Source organism: Camelus bactrianus, chromosome 9 (assembly GCF_048773025.1).
Source record: "Camelus bactrianus isolate YW-2024 breed Bactrian camel chromosome 9, ASM4877302v1, whole genome shotgun sequence".
Classification (NCBI taxonomy): domain Eukaryota; kingdom Metazoa; phylum Chordata; class Mammalia; order Artiodactyla; family Camelidae; genus Camelus; species Camelus bactrianus.
Genome location: NC_133547.1, coordinates 15,070,039 through 15,095,866, shown reverse-complemented (window position 1 = coordinate 15,095,866; position 25,828 = coordinate 15,070,039). Strand labels below are relative to the sequence as shown.

General features: G+C 41.9%; 2 protein-coding genes across 3 annotated transcripts in view; one reads left to right on the top strand and one right to left on the bottom strand.

The window, feature by feature from the left end:
* The window catches only part of ATP4A (ATPase H+/K+ transporting subunit alpha), an 83,057-nt gene that overhangs the window by 30,215 nt on the left and 27,014 nt on the right, over window positions 1-25,828 (bottom strand). The window lies entirely within an intron of this gene.
* On the top strand, window positions 4-1,903 carry PMIS2 (PMIS2 transmembrane protein). Its single transcript, XM_045512930.2, has 2 exons — window positions 4-396; window positions 574-1,903. The coding sequence occupies exons 1-2, from the start codon at window positions 124-126 to the stop codon at window positions 700-702; spliced, it is 402 nt and encodes a 133-aa protein (XP_045368886.2). The 5' UTR covers window positions 4-123; the 3' UTR covers window positions 703-1,903.

The window sequence follows — 25,828 nt, the reverse complement described above, 5'->3', positions numbered from 1 at the left end:
CTCCATTGTTAAGTACTGGCCTTTGACGGTTTGGATCTTGGCGATTCTGATTAGAACTAGCGGAGGTGTAGTGGGTTTGGCTCTGTTTTTAAGATCCTTCGAGTCTTTTGGAGTGGAAAAATCATGCCCCCAAAACCTGCCCCAGAGGCCCCTCCTGCTCCAGACGCCCCACCAGCTCCAGGCGCCCCACCAGCTTCAGGCGCCCCACCAGCTCCAGGCGCCCCACCAGCTTCAGGCGCCCCACCAGCCCCAGAGGTCCCACCCAGTGCGGCACAAGAGCCTACACAGTCACCTGAAGAACTGGCATTTTACGCCCCAGATTATTTTTATATGACCATCGTGGCTGCACTGCTTTTCCCTCCCCTGGGAATACCAGCAATCCTCTTCAGTAGAAAGGTAAACCAATGCCTAAGCCATGGCCTGTCCTATCCTCTACCTGCCCCCGCTGCATCTGATCCTGTCCTGGGATGTGGGTAGGGATTTTCCCTCAGTGACTGAAGGTGTCCAGCCTTTCCCCAAGGGTGTCACAAGGCTGGGCTCAGAATTCCATATCTAAAGTTCCCATTCCTACAGACCGAGGAGGCCAACAAGAAGAGCAATTGGGACAAGGCTTATATCAACTCAGGCCGAACTGGTTGGTTGGATGTATTCGCCATACTCATCGGTTTAGGCATCATTTATTACTGTGTCCTATTTATGTGAAGGCCAGGCTCAGTAGCCAATGGGTTCACCCACTCCAACAGTACCTACCCAAAAAGACATTAACCAGACAAATCAGCCACCATGCAAGAAACCAACAGCTGAGACATCCCTAGCCAGGAAGCCTACTAGCCAAGGAACTCAACAGCCAAGCAAACCACTAGCCCAGAAACACCATACTACTTCATCCTCTAGGCCTCCAGATCTGTCATCAACCACCCTGGGGACCCTCACTTTCATGCCCTAGATGCCCTAAGCTCCTTGATACTGGGCTGCCCTTTCAGAAAAATATTTATTTCAACCAATAAAATTGAAGGGCATGTTTCAGCTTCCGCTGGGTGTGCATGTGTGTGCTTCTGAGTCAGTGTCTGTGTTTCTCTAGGGCTGTGTATCTCCCAGATCATATGAAAATCTGAATGACCTAGTGGTGAAGCTAGGAGACACAGAAATCAAGCAGATGCGGGGTTACACCCCACCTCTGACACTTAAAAATTGTATATCCTTGAACAAGATGATTTTCTTGAATCTGGTTCCTTTGTAAAATGGGCATAATAATTGCCATATTTAGAAATTCGGATCAATGTTCTTTAGGCTTATTTAAGCTGTAATTCTAGGGTTCTAGTGTCTCAGAGCAGGGATAGGAAAACAGAACCCTCCTCCAGCTTTTGAGGTTAAAAGTCTTCTAGGGGAAGAATGAAAAAACCTCAATAAATGCAAAGCAGCTATGCTCACCACTATACCACCAACGCCTTCAAGACCTCAATAAATGAATAATAGATTTGGAAGAAGAGCTGATGAAGACCATCTCTCCCTCAATCCTGAAATGGAAATTGCCCCCTATTCATGGAAAAGGGAAAGTAGAGAAAGATCAGATGCTGGCATAACCTTAAGAATGCCCCTACAGCCTGCATGTCAGGAAGGGGCAGAGTGTCAAAGACCCCAGGTAACACTTGTATTCCCACTTCACATATAAATCCTAGAGAGGCTTTTCTCAAGGAAAATATGCTGTATGGTGTGGAGGTCTAGGAAGCAATGGCCTCTGATAGCCAAGCAGACTATCTCATGTTCCAGTTTGGTGAGGAGGAGATGAAGTGTTAGGGTGAGGAAGACTATCAGAGGGGAACCAGGGATAACACAGGAGCCATTCAGAACAAATGAAAACAGAGATTTAGGCTGATTTTATGGACAACAAACACTCAGAGGTTCTTTCCGGGGCCCTAGCTTCATGGACAACCCCAAATTCAAACCCAGAAACCCTAGACTTAGCAGAATTAAGTTTGCTCAATCAGCTTGAATGGGGCTATCAGTAGAAATTAAGTCGAGTAGCTGTGGAAAAGGCTGCTAACTCTTTCCCAATGCTCATCTCCTTGTCTTCCTGAGAGCACTCCACAGCTCCCCCTTGTGGCCAGGAGATTGTCTTTGGTTTCATGGAATGTGATCAGAAGTGATGTGTGCGACAAACAACCCTGGCCTTAACCCACCTCCCACAGGCACTCCCCCATTTTCCACCTTCCCTAGCTAACTGTGCAAGCGATAATTATGGTGATCTGAAGGCCAGATGTTGTGGGGATGGAACAGCTCCAATCAGACTCAGACCCTGAATCATTCTAGGGATAGTCACCCTTTCCCCAGTCGCCTCCCACGATTGAGCAGGAAATAAGCTATTGTGTTGTATGCCGTGTCATGTATGGCCCGCCTGTTTCCACAACTTAATCCACCCTAACCAGTGCTGATGCAGGAAAATAGAGTTACATTTCTTAGACATCTGGGTTTACAGCTTTAATTTCATACCCAACAAGAGAACCATCTTGGAAGGTTTATGGAAAATAACGAGTGAAGGAAAGAACAAAGGTGCTACTCCATGGTTAACCTTAACCTTAGCTTGTAAAATGCTGTTTCTTTTCCCTCCATGACCCTGGATATCTGCACAGATTATACTTGTTTGTGGCATAATGCTCCACATTACAGGTGTGTCTGGAAATGGGATTATGCTTGCTTGTCCACTGTGTTAGTGCATCTGGATAGTCAGCCATCCCTGTCCCTCCCCCGACCAGCCCAAACTGAGCCTGCCACACTCAGCCTCAAAGCCTGGCAAGTCAGGATGGCCCATGTCAGCATGAACAGCCAAATCCAAAAAAGTCACATTGTGTTAACAAGACTGGGAAAGCCAACTGGTCTTCTCTGTTTCAGCTCCCTGACTTCCCCCAACCTGTATTCCACTCTCAGGCATTCATCTGGTATCTACCACCATGTAAATATAAAACAAAACAGAAATGTATATTCTTATATCTTGAGACATCATGGGTTGAATTACTATAATGAAACATGCAGATTTAACACCTACCCATTCTTCCCTCTCCACCCTGCTTCCCACAGAATGAGATTACAATTTTTAACTCAGTTTATCGGGCTTACATTTCATTATGGCTGTGTGAGGATTACTGCGCTCGGTGGTTTATGGTGCTTACATACTCTTTGTGAACTCATTTTTGAACTCAGAAGCCAAGCAACTCATCTGCCTGCACTCCTTCAGACTTTTTTCTCTTCCTTTTATTTTCCTCTCCCTTCTCTTCCTCTTCTTTCTGTTCATTCTGTTTGCTCAGTTATCTCTGTACCGCTTCACTAATTGTTCCCAAACTCTCCAGAAGTCTCTGTAACTGCTCTCACCAGAATTTCCCATGGTCAGACAGGCCAGGTCATTTTTTATTCTCTTTTTCCCTTGGATCGTTAAACTTCTTTATTTCCTTGGGATTTTTTTTTTTTAATTTTGCACAACTTTCACTCAAATATATTCTCACCAAAAAAAAAAAAAATCAAATAATAATAGGAGTATGAAGAGAAGAGGAGCTCACTTCATGGCTAGTCCTGGCATCAATTTCCCCCTCTCAAAGGTAATCAGTGTCAATATTTTATTGTAACTCTTTCTAGTTACCTTTATCTGCATTTCCATGTGCCTACACGTCCAAACACATTGGTATCACACTTTTTTTCCTGCTTACTGCTGGGTCTTGAAAGTACTTTCGTGTTAATACTGAAGATTTTCAACACCTAATGCACTGTATTCTAATTGTCGATTATCTCCCTCTGGTCCAGAGGGTAAACTGCCAGGTTCTCAGACCTGCCTTTTCTCCCTCAATGAGAGCGCATGGGACTCCAGCACTGGCATGAACCCTTGAGCCCTTCTTCCTTCTGGGGAGAGAACTCTGAGCAGGAGAAGAGGGACAATCTCAAAAGAATAAGCAGCTTTGGGAAAGCAGATTCTGTTCTACACCATGAATTGGCCTCGCAAATTTTATATCTAACCCCAGAAAACGTTAACAAACTTTAAGACAGTCAGACTGCAACATTACTCCCATGTCCTATGACCTATGACCTATGATTCTTAACCTCTTACAGTCTTCAATTTTGATGAGTTATCTTACTGATTGCTATTACTCTCTTAACAATACTTGAATTGACATCCTTATTTCCTGAAAGAAAGACGTGCTTTTGAATTTCTTTACATCAGAAGGAGACTGCAGGCATTGTCCCTCTTTTCTCACAATTCTCAGGTGTGTGAATTAAAAAGAGAAAACCTGTACTCTTCCCACCCAAGAAATACTCCCTCAGAACCTATGATAGACCTAGATTTCTCATTTAAATGAAGAGTTTGAGAATCTGAGTCTCATTTAAATCAAGAGTATACTGAGTCCCTTACTTTAAAAATATTTTTGTTGAAGTGCGTAAGAGTATACCAATGTGTATACAAATGAACTTCACAAACAGCATACCCATGTAACCTGCACCTGAAACAAGGCAGAGACCAGAAGACCCCTGTGCCCTTTCCCAATTCCTTCTCCACAAAAGATAACCTATACTCTGATTTTCTCTCCCTCTTTCTAATAACTGTCTCTGGAGCCATGTCAGGGATTGCAAAATTTACTAATAGGACCCTCTGGTTGGATATAAAGATTATTTCTGTCTTTTGGCTGCCACAAACAATCCTGCAAAGAACATCCACAAGCATGCTTCTCTGTGCAAGTGAGCAAGCACTACCATAGAACAGAGTCCAAGAAGCGGGACTGCAGGCTTGAGGGATCAGGACTTTGTATGCTGTGATGACTCCTGCAAAGGCTTCACCAAGTCACACTTCCAGCCCCAGGGTCTGAAAGAATCGTTCTTGTCTTCTTGTCAGCACGCCAGATCATCAGTCCTCTGAATTTTTGCCAGTTTGATGAGTGAGAAATTATAGCTCTTTATTGCTTTAATTTGCATTTCTCTCACAAGGAGTTTGAGCATTGCTATGCACTGAATTGTGTCCCCACAAAATTGATATGTTGTAACACTAGCCCCTAGTATGATGATATTTGGAGACAGGGCTTTTAAGAGGTAACTAGGATGAGATGAGGTCATGAGGGTGGTGTAATCCTGGTGGGATTAGTGCCCTTATAAGAAGAAACACGTGAGAGCTTGCTCCTTTTCTCTCCACCATTTGAGAACACAGTGAGAAGGCGGCCACCTACAAGCCAAGAAGAGAGCTCTCACCAGAACCCAACTATGCTGGCAGTGTGATGACAGACTTCCAGTCTCCAGATCTGTGAGAAAATTAATTTCTGTTGTTTAAGACACACGAGTCTATGGTCTTTTGTTATGGCAGCCCGAACAGAGACAAACATCTTTTTCAAAGTTTACTCATCTTTTCTGTTTCTTTTCTAAATTGTTTGTGATATCCTTTCCCCATTTTCTATAGTTACATGCCCTTTTTATTATGTCAAGGACCTTAGTCTTTTTTCTGTTAAATGTGGTGCAAATAGTTTGTCGTGTATTTTAACATTACTTATGCCTGTGTTTCACAGAGATATTTTTAACTCTTATCAAGTCAAATTGATTAAAATTCACTTTTATTCCTTCTGAGTTCTATATTTTATTTGAGAAAACTTAAAAACACTTTCCTATACTTTCTTCCAATGTTTTATATGTGATTTTATGATTAACTTTTTAAAATTTTAGTGTTCTTTATTAAGTTGCAGATGTTTTAGAAATAGTTCTAACACAAGCCAAAAGGTACATTTCCTATTCATGGAGCACTTTTCAGATATTTCACAGTACATTAAAAATTACTTTTGCATGCAGAAATTTAAAAGAATTTAAGTAACTTTCCCAAGGCAGTGTAGAGTTATTATGATTGAGGAAAAATGAAAGAAAATACATTATAAATTTAAAATAAATCTAAGAAACTAGGAGAACTATTGGACATGTTAACCAGATTCTAAGAAACATAATTCTACATATTATGAATGGGGTAGAAGAATGCAAACCTATCATGATCTATATACCACATAGTTTTCAAGTGTCTGCTCTAGACTACCCCATCAACCTTGATTTTTTTAAAGTAATTTCCCAATGATATTTTATTATAAAAATTTTATGATGAATTTTTAATACAACAAAATAATATCCATTTAGTTATTTTTTGTATTGTAGGTAAAGATAGTCTAATTGGATATCCAGTAAAAAAAAATCATTAATTTGTTCATACTTTCCCATTGACATTAAATGCTACCTTTGCCACACAAAAACTTTCCAGATAAAAGTGTGACTATTCCTAGAGTTTATTTCTGAGCCAAATCAATTTGGAAGTAATACAGTTTTATAGCTTTATATTCTCTCTGGTAGGTCAAGTCTTCATTTCTCAAAAATTTCTAGGAATTTTCATGGCTTTTCTTTCCTGGATGAGATATCAAATCTGCTTGCCAAGCTCTACTTTTAAAATTCTATCTGGGAGCATGGCAAAAATTGCAGACTAGGAGGGCCCTGAGCACACCTCCTCCCACAGGAACACCAAAATTACAACCATTTTCAATGCAACTATTGATGAGAAAGACCAGAATCTAGCAGAAAAGATCTCCTACAACTAGAGATATAAAGAAGGAACCACAAGAAGGCAGGTCGGAGGGATGGAGCTGTGGAATAGTCAAGCTCATACACCCAGGTGGGCCACCCACAAACAGGAGGATAATTACAGAGGTTCTCCCCAAGAAGCAAGAGGTCCAAACCCCACACTGGACTCCCCACCCGGTGGTCCTGCGCCAGGAAGAGGAGCCCCCAGAATGTTTGGCTTACTTTGGGGAGAGCCAAAGTGCTGTGGAAAATAGAGACTTAAAGGGCACACAAAACCTCACGCACTCTGGGGCCCAAGGCAAAAGCAGTAATTTGAAAGGAGCCTGGATCAGACCCACTTGCTGATCTTGGTGAGCCTCCTGGAGAGGTAGGAGGCAACTGGAGCTCACCCTGGGGACACAGACATTGCCAACAGCCATTTGGGGGTGTTCTTCTACCATAGGAACACTAGTGCTGACAAGCAACATTTTGAAATCCTCCTTCTAGCTTATTAGCACCAGAACCACCCACTCCCCCTGCCCACCAGTCTGTACCCACTGATACTGGAATGCCTCAGGTCAAGCAACTAGCCCTTCATAGACATAGCCATACCCACCAGCAGGCAGCCTGCCTTAAGACCCACTGAGCCCACAGCCACCCTGACACATAGCCCGGTCCACCAAAGGGCCCAGGACCTGGCCCACACCAGTGGGCAGGCACCAGCCCCAGGATAGCCTGGGATCCAGTTCTGCCCACCAGCAGTCCAAAAATAGCTCGGGGACCCCTGGGCCCAGCAGTCAGAGACCCCAGGACCCAGCTTCACTCACCAGTGGGTGGGCACCAGCACCCGATACCCCAGGCCCTGGCCCCACCTACCAGTCTGCAGATACCAGCCTCAGGACCCTCTTGGCCCCAACCACTCCTGGGTATATATCCAAAGAAAACCAAAACACTAAGACAAAAAGATACACGCACCCAATGTTCATAGCAGATTTATTTACAATAGGCAAGATATGGAAGCAACCTAAGCGTCCATTAACAGTTGACTGGATAAACAAGATGTGAGATATATACATAGATATGGACATAAATATAAATATATATATATAATGGAATAATACTCAGCCATAAAAAAGAATGAAATTCTGCCATTTGCAACAACATGGATGGAATTGGAGGGTATTATGCTTAGTGAAATACATCAGACAGAAAAAGACAAATACTCTATGTTATCACTTACATGCGGAATCTAAAAAATAAAACAATCAAGTGAATATAACAAAACAGAAACAGACTTACAGATATAATGAACAAACTAATGGTGGTTACAGTGGGAAGAAAGAAGGCAGAGAGGTTAAGATAGGGGTATGGGATTAAGAGGTACAAACTACTGGGTATAAAATTTTTAAAAGGTGCAGGGATATATTTACAGCACAGGGAAGATAACCAATATTTTATAGTAACTTTAAATGGAATATAATCTATAAAAATTTTGAATCGATATATTGTGCACCTGAAACTATAATATTTATTGTAAATCAACTATACTTAAATAAAAAAAAATTTAAATCCTATCTGGGAGGGGAGGGAATAGCTCAAATGGTAGACTGCAGGCTTAGCATGCCAGCATTGTCTTGATTTCAAAATCAGAGAGAGACTATGTCCAGATCAATATCTCTCATGAATATAGATAGAAAAATATCTCAGTGAAATACTAGAAAACCAAAAAGAAGTGTACAAGTAGAATACACCACCACCAATTGGGGATTCTCCCAAGAATGCAAAGCTAGTTCAACAATAGAAAATCAATCAATGTAACCCACTATATTTACTGTCTAAAGAAAGCAAACCATACAATCAATTGATGCAGAAAAGGCACTTGAGGGAAGTCAATATCCATTCACCATAAACACTCAACAAACCAGAACTAACAGGGAACTTCCTCATCCTGACAGAGGGCATCTACGGATAACCTACAGCTACAACCACATGTGGTGGTGAAAGACGGAAGGCTTTCTCCCGCAATATACGCAACAAGACAGGGATGTCCACTCCCACCACTCCTCTTCCGCAGCAGACTGGAAGTCCTAATCAGCTCGCTAAGTCAGAAAGGGGTGGGGTGGAAGAGCATACAGATAGTAAAGGAAGAAATAAAAACTACCCTTACTTGCAGATGACATGACTGTCTATGTAGAAAATTCCAAGGAATACACACACACACACACACACACACACACAGAGAGAATTGATAACATGAGTTTAGCAAGATGCACGTTGCAATATCAACATGCAAAAATCTATTGTATTTCCATATGCTAGCAATGAACAATCAAAAACCAAAATGAAAAAATCGCACCATTTTCAACAGCCCCCAAATAAGCAAGTGGTTTGGAGTAAATCTAAAATAACACATGTACAAGCAGTGCATGTAACTACAGCTGCTGCTGAAAGACATCAAAGAAACCCTAAATAAACGGACAGCCTTTCCACAGTAGCGAATTGGAAGGCACAACATCTCTCCCAATTCTAATGCAACTCCTGTTAGAAAAACAACAAGATTTGTAAATCTAGACAAGCATAGTCAAAAAAATTCTGAAAAAGTATGAAGTTGGGGTCTTTATGTTACCCAATTTTAAGAATCACTACAAAGTTACATTAGCAAGACACTGTGGTATTGGCAAATGGATAAGCACATGGGTCAACAAAATAAGGACTGCAGGAATAGGATCACAATGAATAGGGCCAATTTACTGAGAAAAGAGTCCAAAGGCAGTTTATCAAAGAAAGGTTTTTAGTGTTTCATTGGACCACAATATGTAAATCATAATTAATCTCAACTAAACTAAAACTTTACACCTTACAAGTATAAACTCAAGATAGATCATAGATCTTAATGTAAATTGTAAATCAAACTTTTAGAATAAAACATAGGAGAAGATCTTCCTGACCCTCAGTTAAGCAAGAATCTTAGACATGATACAAAACACACTTCCATAAAAGAAAAAAAAAATGTAATTCAGACTCCATCAGAATTACAAACTTTTGCTCTGCAATGGACATTGTTAGAAAATGAACTATAAGCTTATAAGAAAATATAAGCTACAGACCCAGAAAAAATATTTGTAAATCACATATCTGACAAAGGACTTATATCCAAAAGAGATGAATGGCCCTCAAACTTAATTGTAATAAAAACAACTTAATTTTTTCTTTATGGGAAAAAGACTTGAACTGACACTTCATCAAAGGGTGATAAATAAGCACATAAAAAGCTGTTAATTTTCACAAAAATCACTGTCTGCTAATGAAGAATCTGAATCCAACTTGTTTAATGACGCCTCTCAAGGCGCCTGAAGAAACCCAGACTCCTAGGTCCACATCACTCTTGCACCAAGAGGTGCCTTTCTCCAAGTCATTCCCGAAAATCATCAATCACCAGAGAGTAGGAAGAGCCTGAACTGCTTCAGACCACTCAGCAGCCACGTGAGTACTGGCTTCCCCTATCCAACCACAAACATCCTCCAATCAGCCAATAGAAGTAGAAAGACAGAATAAGAGGCGGGGCCTGCCTGGTCACCATGGTAATCCCTGGCAGGTTGGAGTGAGGGAGAGGATCCATAACAGCATTGGTAGTACCAGATCGAGATGCCCTAGTGGTGGAGGACTGCGGTTTGAAGGGGCAGGGAGAGAATTTATAGGATGCCAGCAGGGGGAGAAAGACAGAGAAGGTAGGGGGAAATGAGAGGGCAAGGAGGGTTTCACAAGGAGGCAGAGAGAGTTTTGTAAGTAGAGAAGTATTCAGGGAACACAGGTTTAGGAGAACAGGGAGGTTGCAATTAGTGGAGGGAGCAGGAGTTCAAATGATCACCAAGCTGGTTTCAGAGGTAGAGAAGGTGTTAATGGGAGATGGCAGGTCTTAATAAGAGGACAGTGAAGACACTAGGAGTGGACATGGAGAGGACTCAGAGTTTATAGTTACTCAAAGAAGGTCTTAGAGGAGCCAGGGGATAGGTTATGGGGGGAGGAGGAGAAGGGAGGAGTTTATGGATAAACAGTTAGAGTCAAAACACGACCATGACAGATTCACAGGGACAAAGTGAATGATATTATAAATGGGACAAGCAGAGAACTATTAAAGACATTAGAAGTTTTATAGGGTAAATATTTTTAAGGGGACAGTGAAGGTTTCACAGATGAAAAGTGAGAGTGTTGAAGTGTTGAGTGAGGGTCTTCTTAATAGGGTGCTTTATAGGAGCAAAAGAGAAAGTAGCATGGGGGATGCGAAGGGTGTTAACAGGAACAAAACGTGACAATGGATCAGTTGAGGTCCACAGAGGAGAAGTGACCGTCATCAGAATCAGTAAGGGATTTTTTGTGGGGACAGTGGAAGGGGCCAAGTGAGACGTGCTGCAGGGGTCAGCAAGACAGGCAAGAGGTTACAGGAGACAGGGAAAGGGTTACAGGGAACAGAGAGGGAATATACGGCACAAAGAGGGGGGCCTGGGGCAGTTCTAGAGGACAGAGAGGTATTAAAGGGGATACAGACAGAATAGAGGGATTGTGGTGGGAGGTAAAGGGAGTCAGAGTTTTCATAGGTGCCAGTGAAGATTCTATAGGAGCCCAGGAGTGATGTGTTGAGAGGTCAGAGGGGATGTCAGAATCTAAAAGCCATACTGAGACATAACCCACTCCCTGCCCACAGGCGTTTGAAATTATGCCTGAGGAGTCCCCCAAAGACCACCACCTGCTGACGATCTTGGCCCTCATGATGTGTTGTCCCTTAGGCAGTGGTGCCCTGCACTACTGTTTACAGGTGGGAATCTGAAACGTGGCATACTTCTCCCACATCTCCCATCCCAACCTGGCCCTGTACCCATGTTCTCCCTCCTGTTTGCTCAGATCCCACCCTGGGTCCCTACAGACCCATGACTCACCCTCATCCAATAAGCCTTTTAGTCCAACTATTCCTGCTCTGCCTCTCCCGTCCAACTCAGACACGGACCCACCTGGATAATGATGAACCTGAACTGGCTGCCGAGACCTCCAGGAAAACCTTCCTATTTGCACTCTCAGCAATTGTTGTGGGATCTATCTGTATACTTGCCATCTTCACAGTTTTCATCTCCCTTGGAATCCTAGTATTCACAAGTGCTAGGTAACGTACTCTCCAGCTCACGGGAAAAACACCAAAAATATACAAGTGTTTAAACTTACCGTGACTCTAAGTATCCATTTGGTCAAATGGGACACCATCGCTTCACGGTTGGGAGCAAAAGGTTTTGCCAGCCGGAGCCAGCACCTTGAGATGCTTGATGGGGGAAGGAAGTTTCAGCTCAGGCACCCCACTGGACCAGAGCTCAAGACCAACTCTGGACCCCACCAAGACTGGGACATGGGAGGCAGGGGAGGTCACTCTTCCCCTAGGGTGTCCTCCCCTCCTGACCACATGCATGCATTCATGCCATAAATCTATTTAGGTCAACTAAGGGCCCTGACTGTGCTGCCTGACTCTGGGGACATAACAGTCAGCACTTCAGATTCAACTCCACCCCTCAGAACATTTAAACCAGGATGGAAGATAGACAGATCACCAAACACCGACAGTACAGAGTGGTTTTACCTCTAATGGGGAAACATGGGGACATGCTTGCAAAAGGCAGGACCTAACCTGGGCTAATTGTGGTCTGTCAGAAAACCAGGGAGTCAAGCATCTATCAGAGACCTGTTAGAATTCTGGTCAAGTTATGATGGCAGAGAGCTTCTATAACAGCTATGGATGCCTCCTCTCCACCTCATCACCAATGTTTGTGAGTTAATCATTATTCAAGAATATTTTCCAAGCACCTATGATGTACCAGACAATGCACTGGAAACTAGGAAAGCTTAAGAGCTGTATCAATAAGACTTCTTTCTGATGAACCTTATATTCTAGTGGGAAGAAAGCCATAAACAAATAGACCTCTAAACAAACAAGGTAATTGCATGGAATAGAAAATGCTACGGAGAAGATAAAACAGGGTAATTAGCTAAGGCAGTCCCAGTACTGGTTCACCAACTGTTAATGGTCCCGAATAAGTGTAGAAATTGCCAGTAAGTGTTTAGAAACACAGCAGTCTGACATTGTCATGGCATCCAACAAGAGTCTTGTCTTGTTGAATAGGATATAGACCAAAAGGATCAGTCCATGACAGATTGGACATATCAATCCCCAGTACCTCCATTTAAATAAATATATTAAACAAACAAACAAACAAACCAAATTACCGCCCCCTCAAAAAAATAAAAACTGGGTCCTCCTCCACAACCACAAACAGCTTCAGATGCAATAGGGGAATGGGTAAGAGGTCTAGAAGGTATGTTAAGATCATGCTAGCAGCTATAACAAATAAACCCCACCAAAGCAGTCGCTCACAACATAGAAGTGTATTTCACATTCACAGAGCCTCCGAATGTGGGCATTTCTACTGGCCCACATATAATTCAGGATCCACTCTTCTTCCACTTGGTGACTCCACCATCTCGAAAAGATTCAGAGTCCTTTGAATCAAGGTAGAGGACACTGAGAAACCCTACTTGCTTTTTTAAATCCTGGGTCTACAAGGGAACCCTTGTACACTGTTGGTGGGAAATTAAACATGGCAGCCACTTTAGAAAATAGGATGGCGGTTCCTCAGAAAAGTAAAAATAGAACTGCCATAGGATACAGCAATCCCACTTTTGGCTATATATCGAAAAGAATAAAACCACTGTCTCAAGGAGGTATCAGCACTCCCATCAGCTGCAAGCATTTTTCACAATAGGCAAGATGTGGAAGCAACCTAAGTGTCTGACAGTGGATGAATGAATAAAGAGGAGGGTACAGATATAGATAGATATAGATGTAGAGATAGAGATATACATACACAAATAAAAATTATTAATTTGAGAAATTAATGAGAACTAAGAATCCTGCCATTTGCAACAACTTGAATGGAACTTGAGGGCATTATGCTGAGTAAAGTAAATCAGAGAAAGACAAATACTATGCGATACCACTTATATGTGGAATCTTAAAAAGCCACAATTGAGCACAAATTACCACACTGAGCACAAAGCCTTGTGCTGGCCTGATGTTTTCTGGCCTCCGGTACTGTCTGTGGAACTGCGTTTCATGACTTGATGTTATGTTAGAGAAGATTTCTCCTTATTACACAAAACAAACAAAAAAGCTGAGATGGACAAAGTCATTCTCTCCCCTCTGGCACATTGCCAGTGTCCATGTGCTTTTCAGTGTGTCAGATTACAGCTAGAATTCCTCTTATGTCTCTCCACTGAGAGTTAATCAGCTTTAATAAAGTCAGCTACACTGTTCTTAAAAGTAGCTGGGATGCTGAGTCACTATGTGTGTTTTTTAAATAGGGGATGGATCATTTACCATCTTGGGTCAGGAAATCTCTGAACTGTAAACTTCAATGTGCAATTTCCAGGCATTCCGTTTTTGAAATCCTTAAGAAAAAAGTTTAGTCTTACCTTTAGTATCACCTCACTTCCAGAAATTACTCTGTTGCTCTTTACTAACAAATTTTTTAGGATTTATCATGGCATAATTGACAAAACTACAGATACTTAAAGTACACAACCTAGTAAGTTTTGACATAGGTATTCACCCATGAAACCATTACCACAACCAAGAGAATGAACATATCCATTGCTCACAACCTGAAAACAGCTCTTCTAGCAAAAAGAAGAAGAGGTAGATATATCCCAAAATGATTTTCTTAGACAAGAATAAACGTGATACTAACCACGAAAAGACTGTGCACAGAACACTACAAACCATTATCTCTTATGAATATAGATAGAAGAATTCTGAAAGAAAGACTAAAAAACCAAAACCAGAAGTATATAAATGGAATACACCATCACCAACTGAGGCTTCTCCCAAGAATGCAAAATTGGGTCTATATTACAAATCAGTCAGTGTGATCCACTATATTATTATCTAAAGAAGGAAAACCACAGGATCAATTCATGCAGAAAAGCCACTTGAGAAAAGTCAGTATCCATTCAGCATAAACACTCAGCAAACCACAACTAATAGGGAACTTCCTCATCCTGACAGAGGGCATCTACAGATAACCTACAGCTACCACCACATGTGGTGGTGAAAGAGGGAAGGCTTTCTCCCACAATATATGCAACAAGACAGGGGTGTCCGCTCCCACCACTCCTCTTCCACAGCAGACTGGAAGTCCTGACCAGCTCGCTAAGTCAGAAAGGCAGTGGGGGGAGAAGAGTGGAAAGGGCATACAGATAGTAAAGGAAGAAACAAAAACTACCCTTATTTGCAGGTGACATGACCGTCTACGTAGAAATTACCAAGGAATCTACTACAATATTAAAATAAAATTTGAACTCCTGGAATTGGTACCATGAGTTCAGCAAGGTGCAGGCTGCAATGTCAACATGCAAAAATCTATTAAATTTCCATAAGCTAGCAACGAATAATCGGAAACCACCTTTTTTTTTAAATACCATTTTTCAACAGCCTCCAAAAAAGCAAGCAGTTGGATATAAATCTAACCTATTATGTGTGTGAGCTGTGTGTGTAACTAGGCCACTGATGGAAAAAAAAAAAAAAAAAGAACTAAATAAATGCAATTCTCCCGCAGTTCAGAATTGCAAAGCTTAGCATCCATTTCATTTGCTTGGAAATTCTAATGCAAGTCCTAATTAAAGACAAAAGATTTGTAGATCTAGACAAGCACTGTCAAAAAAGCTCTGAAAAAGAAGATTATAGTTAGAGTATTCATGTTACCCAATTTTAAGAATCACCACAAAGTTACATCATTAAGACAGCATGATATTGGCAAACAGATAAACACATAGGTCAATAAAACAGATAAGGAATGCAGATAGACACCCACATAAATATGGCCAATTTATTTAGAAAGGAGTCCAAAGGCAATTTATCAAGAAAGAACAGTCTCTTTTAATAGTGTTAGATTACATGGACCACCATATGCAAACATAACTAATCTCAACTAAAACTTCACATCTTACACAAATATAAACTCAAGATAGATTGTACATCTAAATGTAAAGTATAAATCTATCAAACTTTCAAAGGTGAAAACATAGGAAAAAATCTTCCTGATCCTGGGTTAAACAAAAGTCTCAGACATGATACCAAAAGCACCTCTGTAAAGGAAAAAATAATAATTTAGACTCCATCAAAATTTAAGACTTCTGCTCGCAATGCACACTGTTAGAAAATGGAAAGAGAAACTACAGCCCCAGAGAAAAGACTTTTGAATCCCATATCTAACAAAGGACTGGCATCCAAAACAGATAAATGACCCTCAAACTTAACTATAATAAAAACAACCCATTTTTTAATTGGATGAAAGAAAGGAACTCACCCTTCATCAAAGAGGATACATAGCTGTCCAAAAGCACATGAAAGGCTGTCAATTTCCACAAAGATCAGCCTCCATTGCTGCAGAACCTGACTCAAGTTGTTAAATGACCCCTCTCAAGGTCCCTGAAGAAACCCAAAGCTCCTAAGCCCACATCACTCTTGTGCCAAGTGTTTTCCTCCCAAGGCACTCCCAGAATTCATCAGTCACCAGAGAGAGTAGGAAGAGCCTGAACTGCTTCAGACCACTCAGCAGCCACGTGAGTACTGGCTTCCTTCCTATATCCAATCATACACATCTTCTAATCAGCCAATAGAAGTAGAAAGATAGAATAAGAGGCGGGGCCTGCCTGGTCACCATGGTAATCCCTGGCAGGTTGGAGTGAGGAAGAGGATCCATGTAGCCTTGGTATTACCAGATCCAGATGCCCTAATGCTGGTTTGAAGCGGGAGGGAGGGAATTCACGGGGTGACAGGTGGGAGAAAGAGAGAAGAGATAGGGGAAAAAGAGGGCAAGGAATGTTTCAAAAGGGGGCAGAGAGAGTTCTGTAAATAGAGAAGTATTCAAGGAACAGAGGTTTAGAGGAACAGGGAGGTTGCAATTAGTGGAGGCAGCAAGAGTTCAAAGGATCGCCAAGCTGGTTTCAGAGGTAGAGAAGGTGATAATGGGAGATGGCAGGTCTTTATAAGAGGACAGCGAAGACACAAGGAGTGGACATGAGAGGACTCAGAGTTTATAGTTACTCAAAGAAAGTCTTAGAGGAGCCCAGTGAGAGGATAGGGTATAAGGGGGAGAAAGTAGGAGTTTATGGATGAACAGTTAAGAGTCAAAACAGGACCATGATTGATTGATAGGGACAAAGTGAATGATATTATATATGGGATAAGCAGTGAGCTACTAAAGACATTAGAAGTTTTATAAGATGAAAGTTTTTCAGGGGAAAGTGAAGGTTTGACAGAGGAAAAGTGAGAGTGTTGAACTGTTGAGTGAGGGTCTTTTTAGTACGGTGGTTTACAGGAGCAAAGAGAAAGTGGCATGGGGGATGAGAAGGGTGTTAACAGGAACAAAATGTAACAGTGGGTCAGGTGAGGTCCACAGAGGCCAAGTGAGAGTCATCAGAGTCATTAAGGCATTTTTGTGGAGACAGTGGAAGGGGCCAAGTGAGACGTGCTGTAGGGACCAGCAAGACAGGGAAGAGGTTACAGGAGACGGGAAAAGGGTTACAGGGAACAGAGAAGGAATATACGGCACAAAGAGTGGGGTAGTTCTAGAGGACAGAGAGGTATTAAAGGGGATACAGAGAGATTAGAGGGAACGTGCTGGGAGGTAAAGGGAGTCAGAGCTTTCAAAGGTGTCAGTGATGATTCTATAGGAGCCAAGGAGTGTTGTGTTGAAAGCACATCAGAGAGTCCAGAAGCCATACTGAGACATAAGCCACTTTCTGCCCAAAGGCATTTGAAATTATGCCTGAGGAGCTCACGGAAGACCACATCCTGCTGACGATCTTGGCCCTCATGATGTGTTGTCCCTTAGGCAGTGCTGCCCTGTACTACTGTTTAAAGGTGGGAATGCGAAATGTGGCAAACCTCCCCCACCCTTCCCCTCCCATCCTGGCCCTGACCTTAAACCAACTGTATGTATCCATGTTCTCCCTCCTGTTTGCTCAGATCCCACCCTGGGTCCCTACAGACCCATGACTCACCCTCATCCAATAAGCCTTTTAGTCCAACTATTCCTGCTCTGCCTCTCCCGTCCAACTCAGACACGGACCCACCTGGATAATGATGAACCTGAACTGGCTGCCGAGACCTCCAGGAAAACCTTCCTATTTGCACTCTCAGCAGTTGTTGTGGGATGCATCAGCATAATCTGCATGTTCACACTCCTCCTCTTGCTTCCACTCCTAGCATTTATAATTTCTATGTAACCTCCTGTCCAGCTCATGGGAAAAACACCAAAAATATACAAGTGTTACATACCATGGCTCTAAGTATCCATTTGGTCAAATGGGACACCATCGCTTCACGGTTGGGAGCAAAAGGTGTTGCCAGCCGGAGCCAGCACCTTGAGATGCTTGATGGGGGAAGGAAGTTTCAGCTCAGGCACCCCACTGGACCAGAGCTCAAGACCAACTCTGGACCCCACCAAGACTGGGACATGGGAGACAGGGGAGGTCACTCTTCCCCTAGGGTGTCCTCCCCTCCTGACCACATGCATGCATTCATGCCATAAATCTATTTAGGTCAACCAAGGGCCCTGACTGTGCTGCCTGACTCTGGGGACATAACAGTCAGCACTTCAGATTCAACTCCACCCCTCAGAACATTTAAACCAGGATGGAAGATAGACAGATCACCAAACACCAACAGTACAGAGTGGTTTTACCTCTGATGGGGAAACATGGGGACATGCTTGCAAAAGGCAGGACCTAACCTGGGCTAATTGTGGTCTGTCAGAAAACCAGGGAGTCAAGCATCTATCAGAGACCTGTTAGAATTCTGGTCAAGTTATGATGGCAGAGAGCTTCTATAACAGCTATGGATGCCTCCTCTCCACCCCATCACCAATGTTTGTGAGTTAATCATTATTCAAGAATATTTTCCAAGCACCTATGATGTACCAGACAATGCACTGGAAACTAGGAAAGCTTAAGAGCTGTATCAATAAGACTTCTTTCTGATGAACCTTACATTCTAGTGGGAAGAAAGCCATAAACAAATAGACCTCTAAACAAACAAGGTAATTGCATGGAATAGAAAATGCTACGGAGAAGATAAAACAGGGTAATTAGCTAAGGCAGTGCCAGTACTGGTCCACAAACTGTTAATGGTCTGCAATAAGATAAGTGCAGAAATTGCCAGTAAGTGTTTAGAAACACAGCAGTCTGACATTGTCATGGCATCCAGCAAGAGTCCTGACTTGTTGAATAGGGTATAGACCAAAAAGATCAGTCCATGACAGACTGGAGATATCAAAAAGAGGTCTTCTGGGGGAGGGTATAGCTCAGTGGTAGAGCACATTCTCAGCATGCAGGAGGTCCTTGGTTCAATCACAGTACTTCCATTTAAATAAACACACAAACAAACAAACATACAAACCTAATTACCCTCCTCCGACTAAAGAGATATACATTAAAAAAAAACAAAACAGGTCTTACTCCACAACCATGAATAGCTTCAGATGCACTAGGCTAATGGGCAAGAGGTCTAGAAGGTATGTTAAGATCATGCTAGCAGCTATAACAAACAAACCCCACCAAAGCAGTCGCTCACAACATAGAATTTTATTTCACACTCACAGAACCTCCGAATGTGGGCATTTCTACTGGCCCACATATAATTCAGGATCCACTCTTTCCACTTGGTGACTCCACCATCTCGAAAAGGTTCAGAGTCCTTTGAATCAAGGTAGAAGACACTGAGAAACCCCACTTGCTTTTTTATAAATCCTGGGTCTACAAAGGAACCCTTGTACACTGTTGGTGGGAAATTAAACATGGCAGCCACTTTAGAAAATAGGATGGCGGTTCCTCAGAAAAGTAAAAATGGAACTACCATAGGGTACAGCAATCCCACTTTGGGCTATATATCGAACAGAAATAAAACCACTGTCTCAAAGAGGTTTCAGCACTCCCATCTGCTGTAAGCATTTTTCACAATACGCAAGATGTGGAAGCAACCTAAGTGTCTGACAGTGGATGAATGAATGAAGAGGAGGGTACAGATATAGATAGATATAGATGTAGAGATAGAGATATACATACACAAATAAAAATAATTAATTTGAGAAACTAATGAGAACTAAGAATCCTGCCATTTGCAACAACTTGAATGGAACTTGAGGGCATTATGCTGAGTAAAGTAAATCAGAGAAAGACAAATACTGTGCGATACCACTTACATGTGGAACTTTAAAAAGCCACAATTGAGCACAAATTACCACACTGAGCACAAAGCCTTGTGCTGGCCTGATGTTTTCTGGCCTCCGGTACTGTCTGTGGAACTGCATTCCATGACTTGATGTTATGTTAGAGAAGATTTCTCCTTATTACACAAAACAAACAAAAAAGCTGAGATGACAAAGTCGTTCTCTCCCCTCTGGCACACTGACAGTGTCTATGTGTCTGATTACAGCTGGAATTATCTGTCTTGATAGAGAATTAATCAGGTTTAAAATAAACCATTATCTCTTATGAATATAGATAGAAGAATTCTGAAAGAAAGACTAAAAAACCAAAACCAGAAGTATATAAATGGAATACACCATCACCAACTGAGGCTTCTCCCAAGAATGCAAAATTGGGTCTATATTACAAATCAGTCAGTGTGATCCACTATATTATTATCTAAAGAAGGAAAACCACAGGATCAATTCATGCAGAAAAGCCACTTGAGAAAAGTCAGTATCCATTCAGCATAAACACTCAGCAAACCACAACTAATAGGGAACTTCCTCATCCTGACAGAGGGCATCTACAGATAACCTACAGCTACCACCACATGTGGTGGTGAAAGAGGGAAGGCTTTCTCCCACAATATATGCAACAAGACAGGGGTGTCCGCTCCCACCACTCCTCTTCCACAGCAGACTGGAAGTCCTGACCAGCTCGCTAAGTCAGAAAGGCGGTGGGGGGAGAAGAGTGGAAAGGGCATACAGATAGTAAAGGAAGAAACAAAAACTACCCTTATTTGCAGGTGACATGACCGTCTACGTAGAAATTACCAAGGAATCTACTACAATATTAAAATAAAATTTGAACTCCTGGAATTGGTACCATGAGTTCAGCAAGGTGCAGGCTGCAATGTCAACATGCAAAAATCTATTAAATTTCCATAAGCTAGCAACGAATAATCGGAAACCACCTTTTTTTTTAAATACCATTTTTCAACAGCCTCCAAAAAAGCAAGCAGTTGGATATAAATCTAACCTATTATGTGTGTGAGCTGTGTGTGTAACTAGGCCACTGATGGAAAAAAAAAAAAAAAGAACTAAATAAATGCAATTCTCCCGCAGTTCAGAATTGCAAAGCTTAGCATCCATTTCATTTGCTTGGAAATTCTAATGCAAGTCCTAATTAAAGACAAAAGATTTGTAGATCTAGACAAGCACTGTCAAAAAAGCTCTGAAAAAGAAGATTATAGTTAGAGTATTCATGTTACCCAATTTTAAGAATCACCACAAAGTTACATCATTAAGACAGCATGATATTGGCAAACAGATAAACACATAGGTCAATAAAACAGATAAGGAATGCAGATAGACACCCACATAAATATGGCCAATTTATTTAGAAAGGAGTCCAAAGGCAATTTATCAAGAAAGAACAGTCTCTTTTAATAGTGTTAGATTACATGGACCACCATATGCAAACATAACTAATCTCAACTAAAACTTCACATCTTACACAAATATAAACTCAAGATAGATTGTACATCTAAATGTAAAGTATAAATCTATCAAACTTTCAAAGGTGAAAACATAGGAAAAAATCTTCCTGATCCTGGGTTAAACAAAAGTCTCAGACATGATACCAAAAGCACCTCTGTAAAGGAAAAAATAATAATTTAGACTCCATCAAAATTTAAGACTTCTGCTCTGCAATGCACACTGTTAGAAAATGGAAAGAGAAACTACAGCCCCAGAGAAAAGACTTTTGAATCCCATATCTAACAAAGGACTGGCATCCAAAACAGATAAATGACCCTCAAACTTAACTATAATAAAAACAACCCATTTTTTAATTGGATGAAAGAAAGGAACTCACCCTTCATCAAAGAGGATACATAGCTGTCCAAAAGCACATGAAAGGCTGTCAATTTCCACAAAGATCAGCCTCCATTGCTGCAGAACCTGACTCAAGTTGTTAAATGACCCCTCTCAAGGTCCCTGAAGAAACCCAAAGCTCCTAAGCCCACATCACTCTTGCGCCAAGTGTTTTCCTCCCAAGGCACTCCCAGAATTCATCAGTCACCAGAGAGAGTAGGAAGAGCCTGAACTGCTTCAGACCACTCAGCAGCCACGTGAGTACTGGCTTCCTATATCCAATCATACACATCTTCTAATCAGCCAATAGAAGCAGAAAGATAGAATAAGAGGCGGGGCCTGCCTGGTCACCATGGTAATCCCTGGCAGGTTGGAGTGAGGGAGAGGATCCATGTAGCCTTGGTAGTGCCAGATCCAGATGCCCTAATGGAGGTGCTTAAGGGATTGAGGGGCAGGGATAGAATTTATGGTGCGACAGGTGAGAGGAAGAGAGTTAGAGGGGGTGAGGGAAATGAGAGGGCAAGGAACGTTTCAAAAGAGGGCAGAGAGAGTTTTTAAGTAGAGAAGTATTCAGGGAACAGAGGTTTAAGAGAACAGGGAGGTTGTAATTAGTGAAGGGAGCAGGAGTTCAAAGGATCACCAAGCTGGTTTCAGAGGTAGAAAAGGTGTAAGTGGGAGACAGGGCAGATCTTTATAAAGGGACAGAGAAGAGGTTCAGAGTAGATATGTAGAAGACTTAGAGTTTCTAGTTGCTCAAAGGTAAAAGTTATGGGGGGAGGAGGAGAAGGGAGGGGTTTATGGGTGAACAGTTAGAGTCATAACAGGACCATGACAGATTGATAGGGACAAAGTGATGGTATTATAAATCAGGCAAGCAGAGAGCTATTAAAGACATTGGAAGTTTTATAGGATGAAAGTTTTTAAGGGGACAGTGAAGGTTTGACAGATGAAAAGTGAGAGTGTTGAAGTGTTGAGTGAGGGTCTTAGTAGGTTAGTTTACAGGAGTAAAAAGATAATTACTTGGAAGACGATGAGGGTGTTAATAGGAAGAAAGTGTGACAGTGTTTCAGGTGAGGCCCACAGAGGCCAAGTGAGAGTCATCAGAGTCAGTAAGAGATTTTGTGCCGACAGTGGAAGGGGCCAAGTGGGACGTGCTGTAGGGACCAGAAGGGCAGTTATAGAAGACACGGAAAGGGTTGCAGGGAACAGAGAGGGATTACAAGGCCTGGAGGCATGGAGAAGAGAAAGTCTGGGAGTTATGGGGTTCTGGGAGGTATTAAAGTGAACAGCAAGGTTAGAGGGAATATGGTGTGAGTCAGAAGGAGTCAATGAGAGTTTTCAAGGGTGTTAGTGAAGATTTTATAAGAGTCAAGGACAGTTAAGGGAGGAGGTTATGGGAATGGTAGAGTCCAGAAGCCATAGTGAACCGTAACCAACTCCATCCCCCTAGGAATCTGAAAGTATATCTGACAAGCCCCCCAGCGACCACCTCTTGCTGGCGCTCTTGGCCTATTTCCTGTGTTGCCCTTTGGGCAGTGCAGCCTTGTACTATTCTTCTGAGGTGGGAACGTACATTTGTCAATCTTCGCCCTCCCGTCCCTCTCCATCCTGGCCCTGGCCCTGACCCTGAAACAGCTGTATCCATATTCTCCCTCCTGTTGATTCAGATCCCACCCTGAGTCCTTACAGTGCCTTCGCTCCCCTCTAATAACCCTTTTAAGCCCATCTATTCCAATTCTGACTCTCCTCTCAAATGCAGACCAGGCGCTACAACCGTAGGAATGAACGAGCCAAGGCAATGGAGACCTCCCAGAAAGTCTACAGTTTTGCACTCGCTGGAATTATTGTGGCATGCATTGTTGCACTCAACAGCTGGCTTGTACTCATAATAGCCACTTTTGCTCGGTAACCTCATCTCCAGCTCATAAAAAGAACCGCCAAAATATACAATGGTGTTTATTACCTTGGCTCTAAGTATCCATTTGGGCCAAATGTCCGGTATATCAAGTGTTGCTAACCTGAGGCAGCACCTTGAGGTGGTTGATGGGAGAAGGAAGTAGTAGCTCAGGTATCACACTGGACCAGAGCTCAAGGCCAACCTTGTGACCCCATAGAGATTTAGACCATGGGAGACAGGGTAGGGCACTGTTTCCCCCAGGACAGTCTCCCCTCTGCCCACATGCATGCATTTGTGCCATTGATTTATTTATGCCAACCAAGGGCCCTGACGGTGCTACCTGGCTCTGGGGACACAGCAGTCACCACTTAAGTACTACCCCTACCCACTCTGAACTTATAAACCAAGGTGAAAGACATATCACCAGACAGTGACAATAGAGTGGTCCCATCTCTAATGGGGGAAACCTAGGGAGGTGGGTTATAAGAGGCCAGACCTAACCTGGGGTACTTGAGGTCTATCAGAAAACCAGGGAGTCAAGCAGCTGTCAGTGAACTGGTTAGAATTCAGGTCAAGTATGATTATGGAGAGTTTCTATAACAGCTATGGTTGCTTCTTCTCCCCACCACTACCACTGCTTGTGATTTAATCATTTTTCACCAACTACTTTCTGAGCACCTACTAGGTACCAGGCTCTGTACTAGGAACTAGGAACTAGGAAAGCAACAGAGCAAAATAAATGAGCTCTTTCTGATGGAGGTTACATTCTAGTGGGAAGAAAACCATAAATAAATAGACCTCAAAATAAACAAGATAATTACATGGAATGGAAAATGCTATGGAGAAAAATAAAACAGGGTAATAAGCTAGATAGTGCCAGTACTGGTCCATCAACTGTTAATGATTTTCAACAAGATAATTGCAGAAGTTGCCACCAGGTGCTTTGAAACTTACAGCAATTTGACATTGTCATGACATCTAAGTATATGACAGGAGATTTGTCTTGTTGAACAGAGTATAGACCAAAGATCAGTCTGGGACAGATTGGAGAGATCAAAAACAGGTCCTACTCCACAAACACAAATAGTTTGTAATACACTGGGCTAGTGGGTAAGAGGTCTAGAGGGTAGATTGTTTAGGGTCATGCTAGCAGCTATAACAAATAAACCCCACCAAATCAGTAGCTCACAACATAGAAGTTTATTTCACACTCACAGAACCTCCCAATGTGGGCATATCTAGTAGCCCACATATAATTCAGGGAGCCAGTCTCCTTCCACTTGGTGGCTCCACCACCTCTGAAGGGCTCAGAGTCCTTTGAATCTAGGCGTAAGAAAAGTGGTAACTCCCAGCTGCTTTTTAAAATCTTTGGCCTGCAAGTAAACACTCATACACTGTTGGTGGAATGTAAGTTTGGATAGCCAGTAGGGAAAACAGGATGGAAGTTCCTCAAAAATATAACTGACAAATTAATTTTGATTGCCCACCACATGATGCAGCAATCCCACTTTGGGGTATATATGTAAAAGAAATAAAATCACTGTCTCAAAGAGATATCTGCATTTCCACGATCATTGCATTATTTTTCACAATTGCCAAGATATGGAAACAACCCAAGTGTCCAATAATGAATGAATTGATAATGAAGATTTGGTATCTACACATGAAGGAATATTATTAAACCATGAGAAATATGAAATTCATAACATGGATGGACCTTGAGAGTATTATTGTAAGTGAAATAAGTCAAACAGAAAAAGATAAATACTGTGTGTTATCACTTATATGTGGAATCCAAAAAAATGTACTCATAGAAACAAGCAGAATAGTGAGTGGTTTCTAGGGGCTGGAAGGTGGTGGGAAAGGGATAAGCTGGTAAAAAAAAAAAAAGTAGAAAATTTCAGTTATAAGGTGAATAAGGTGTGAGGGTCTAATACATAACATAACAGTGGTTAACAATACTGCACTGTGTACTTAAAATCTGCTAAGAGAGAAATCTTAAGCATTCACTCCTTTAAAAAAAAATAAAGAGGTATCTTGAGGTGATGTATGTGCTAATTAACTTAATTATGGTAATAATTATTAATTATTAATTATGATAACAATTTCACTATAGATCCACATAACAAATCACCCTATTGTATATTTTAAATATATACAATTATATTTGTCAAATAATAAAACAGGAAATTTTTAAAATAAAGCTTTGGCC

Excerpts from the sequence above, each read along its gene's own strand:
- PMIS2 (XM_045512930.2), top strand. The coding sequence starts at position 124 with ATGCCCCCAAAACCTGCCCCAGAGGCCCCTCCTGCTCCAGACGCCCCA. Across the intron at positions 397-573 it reads CAATCCTCTTCAGTAGAAAG|ACCGAGGAGGCCAACAAGAA; the intron begins GTAAACCAATGC and ends CCATTCCTACAG.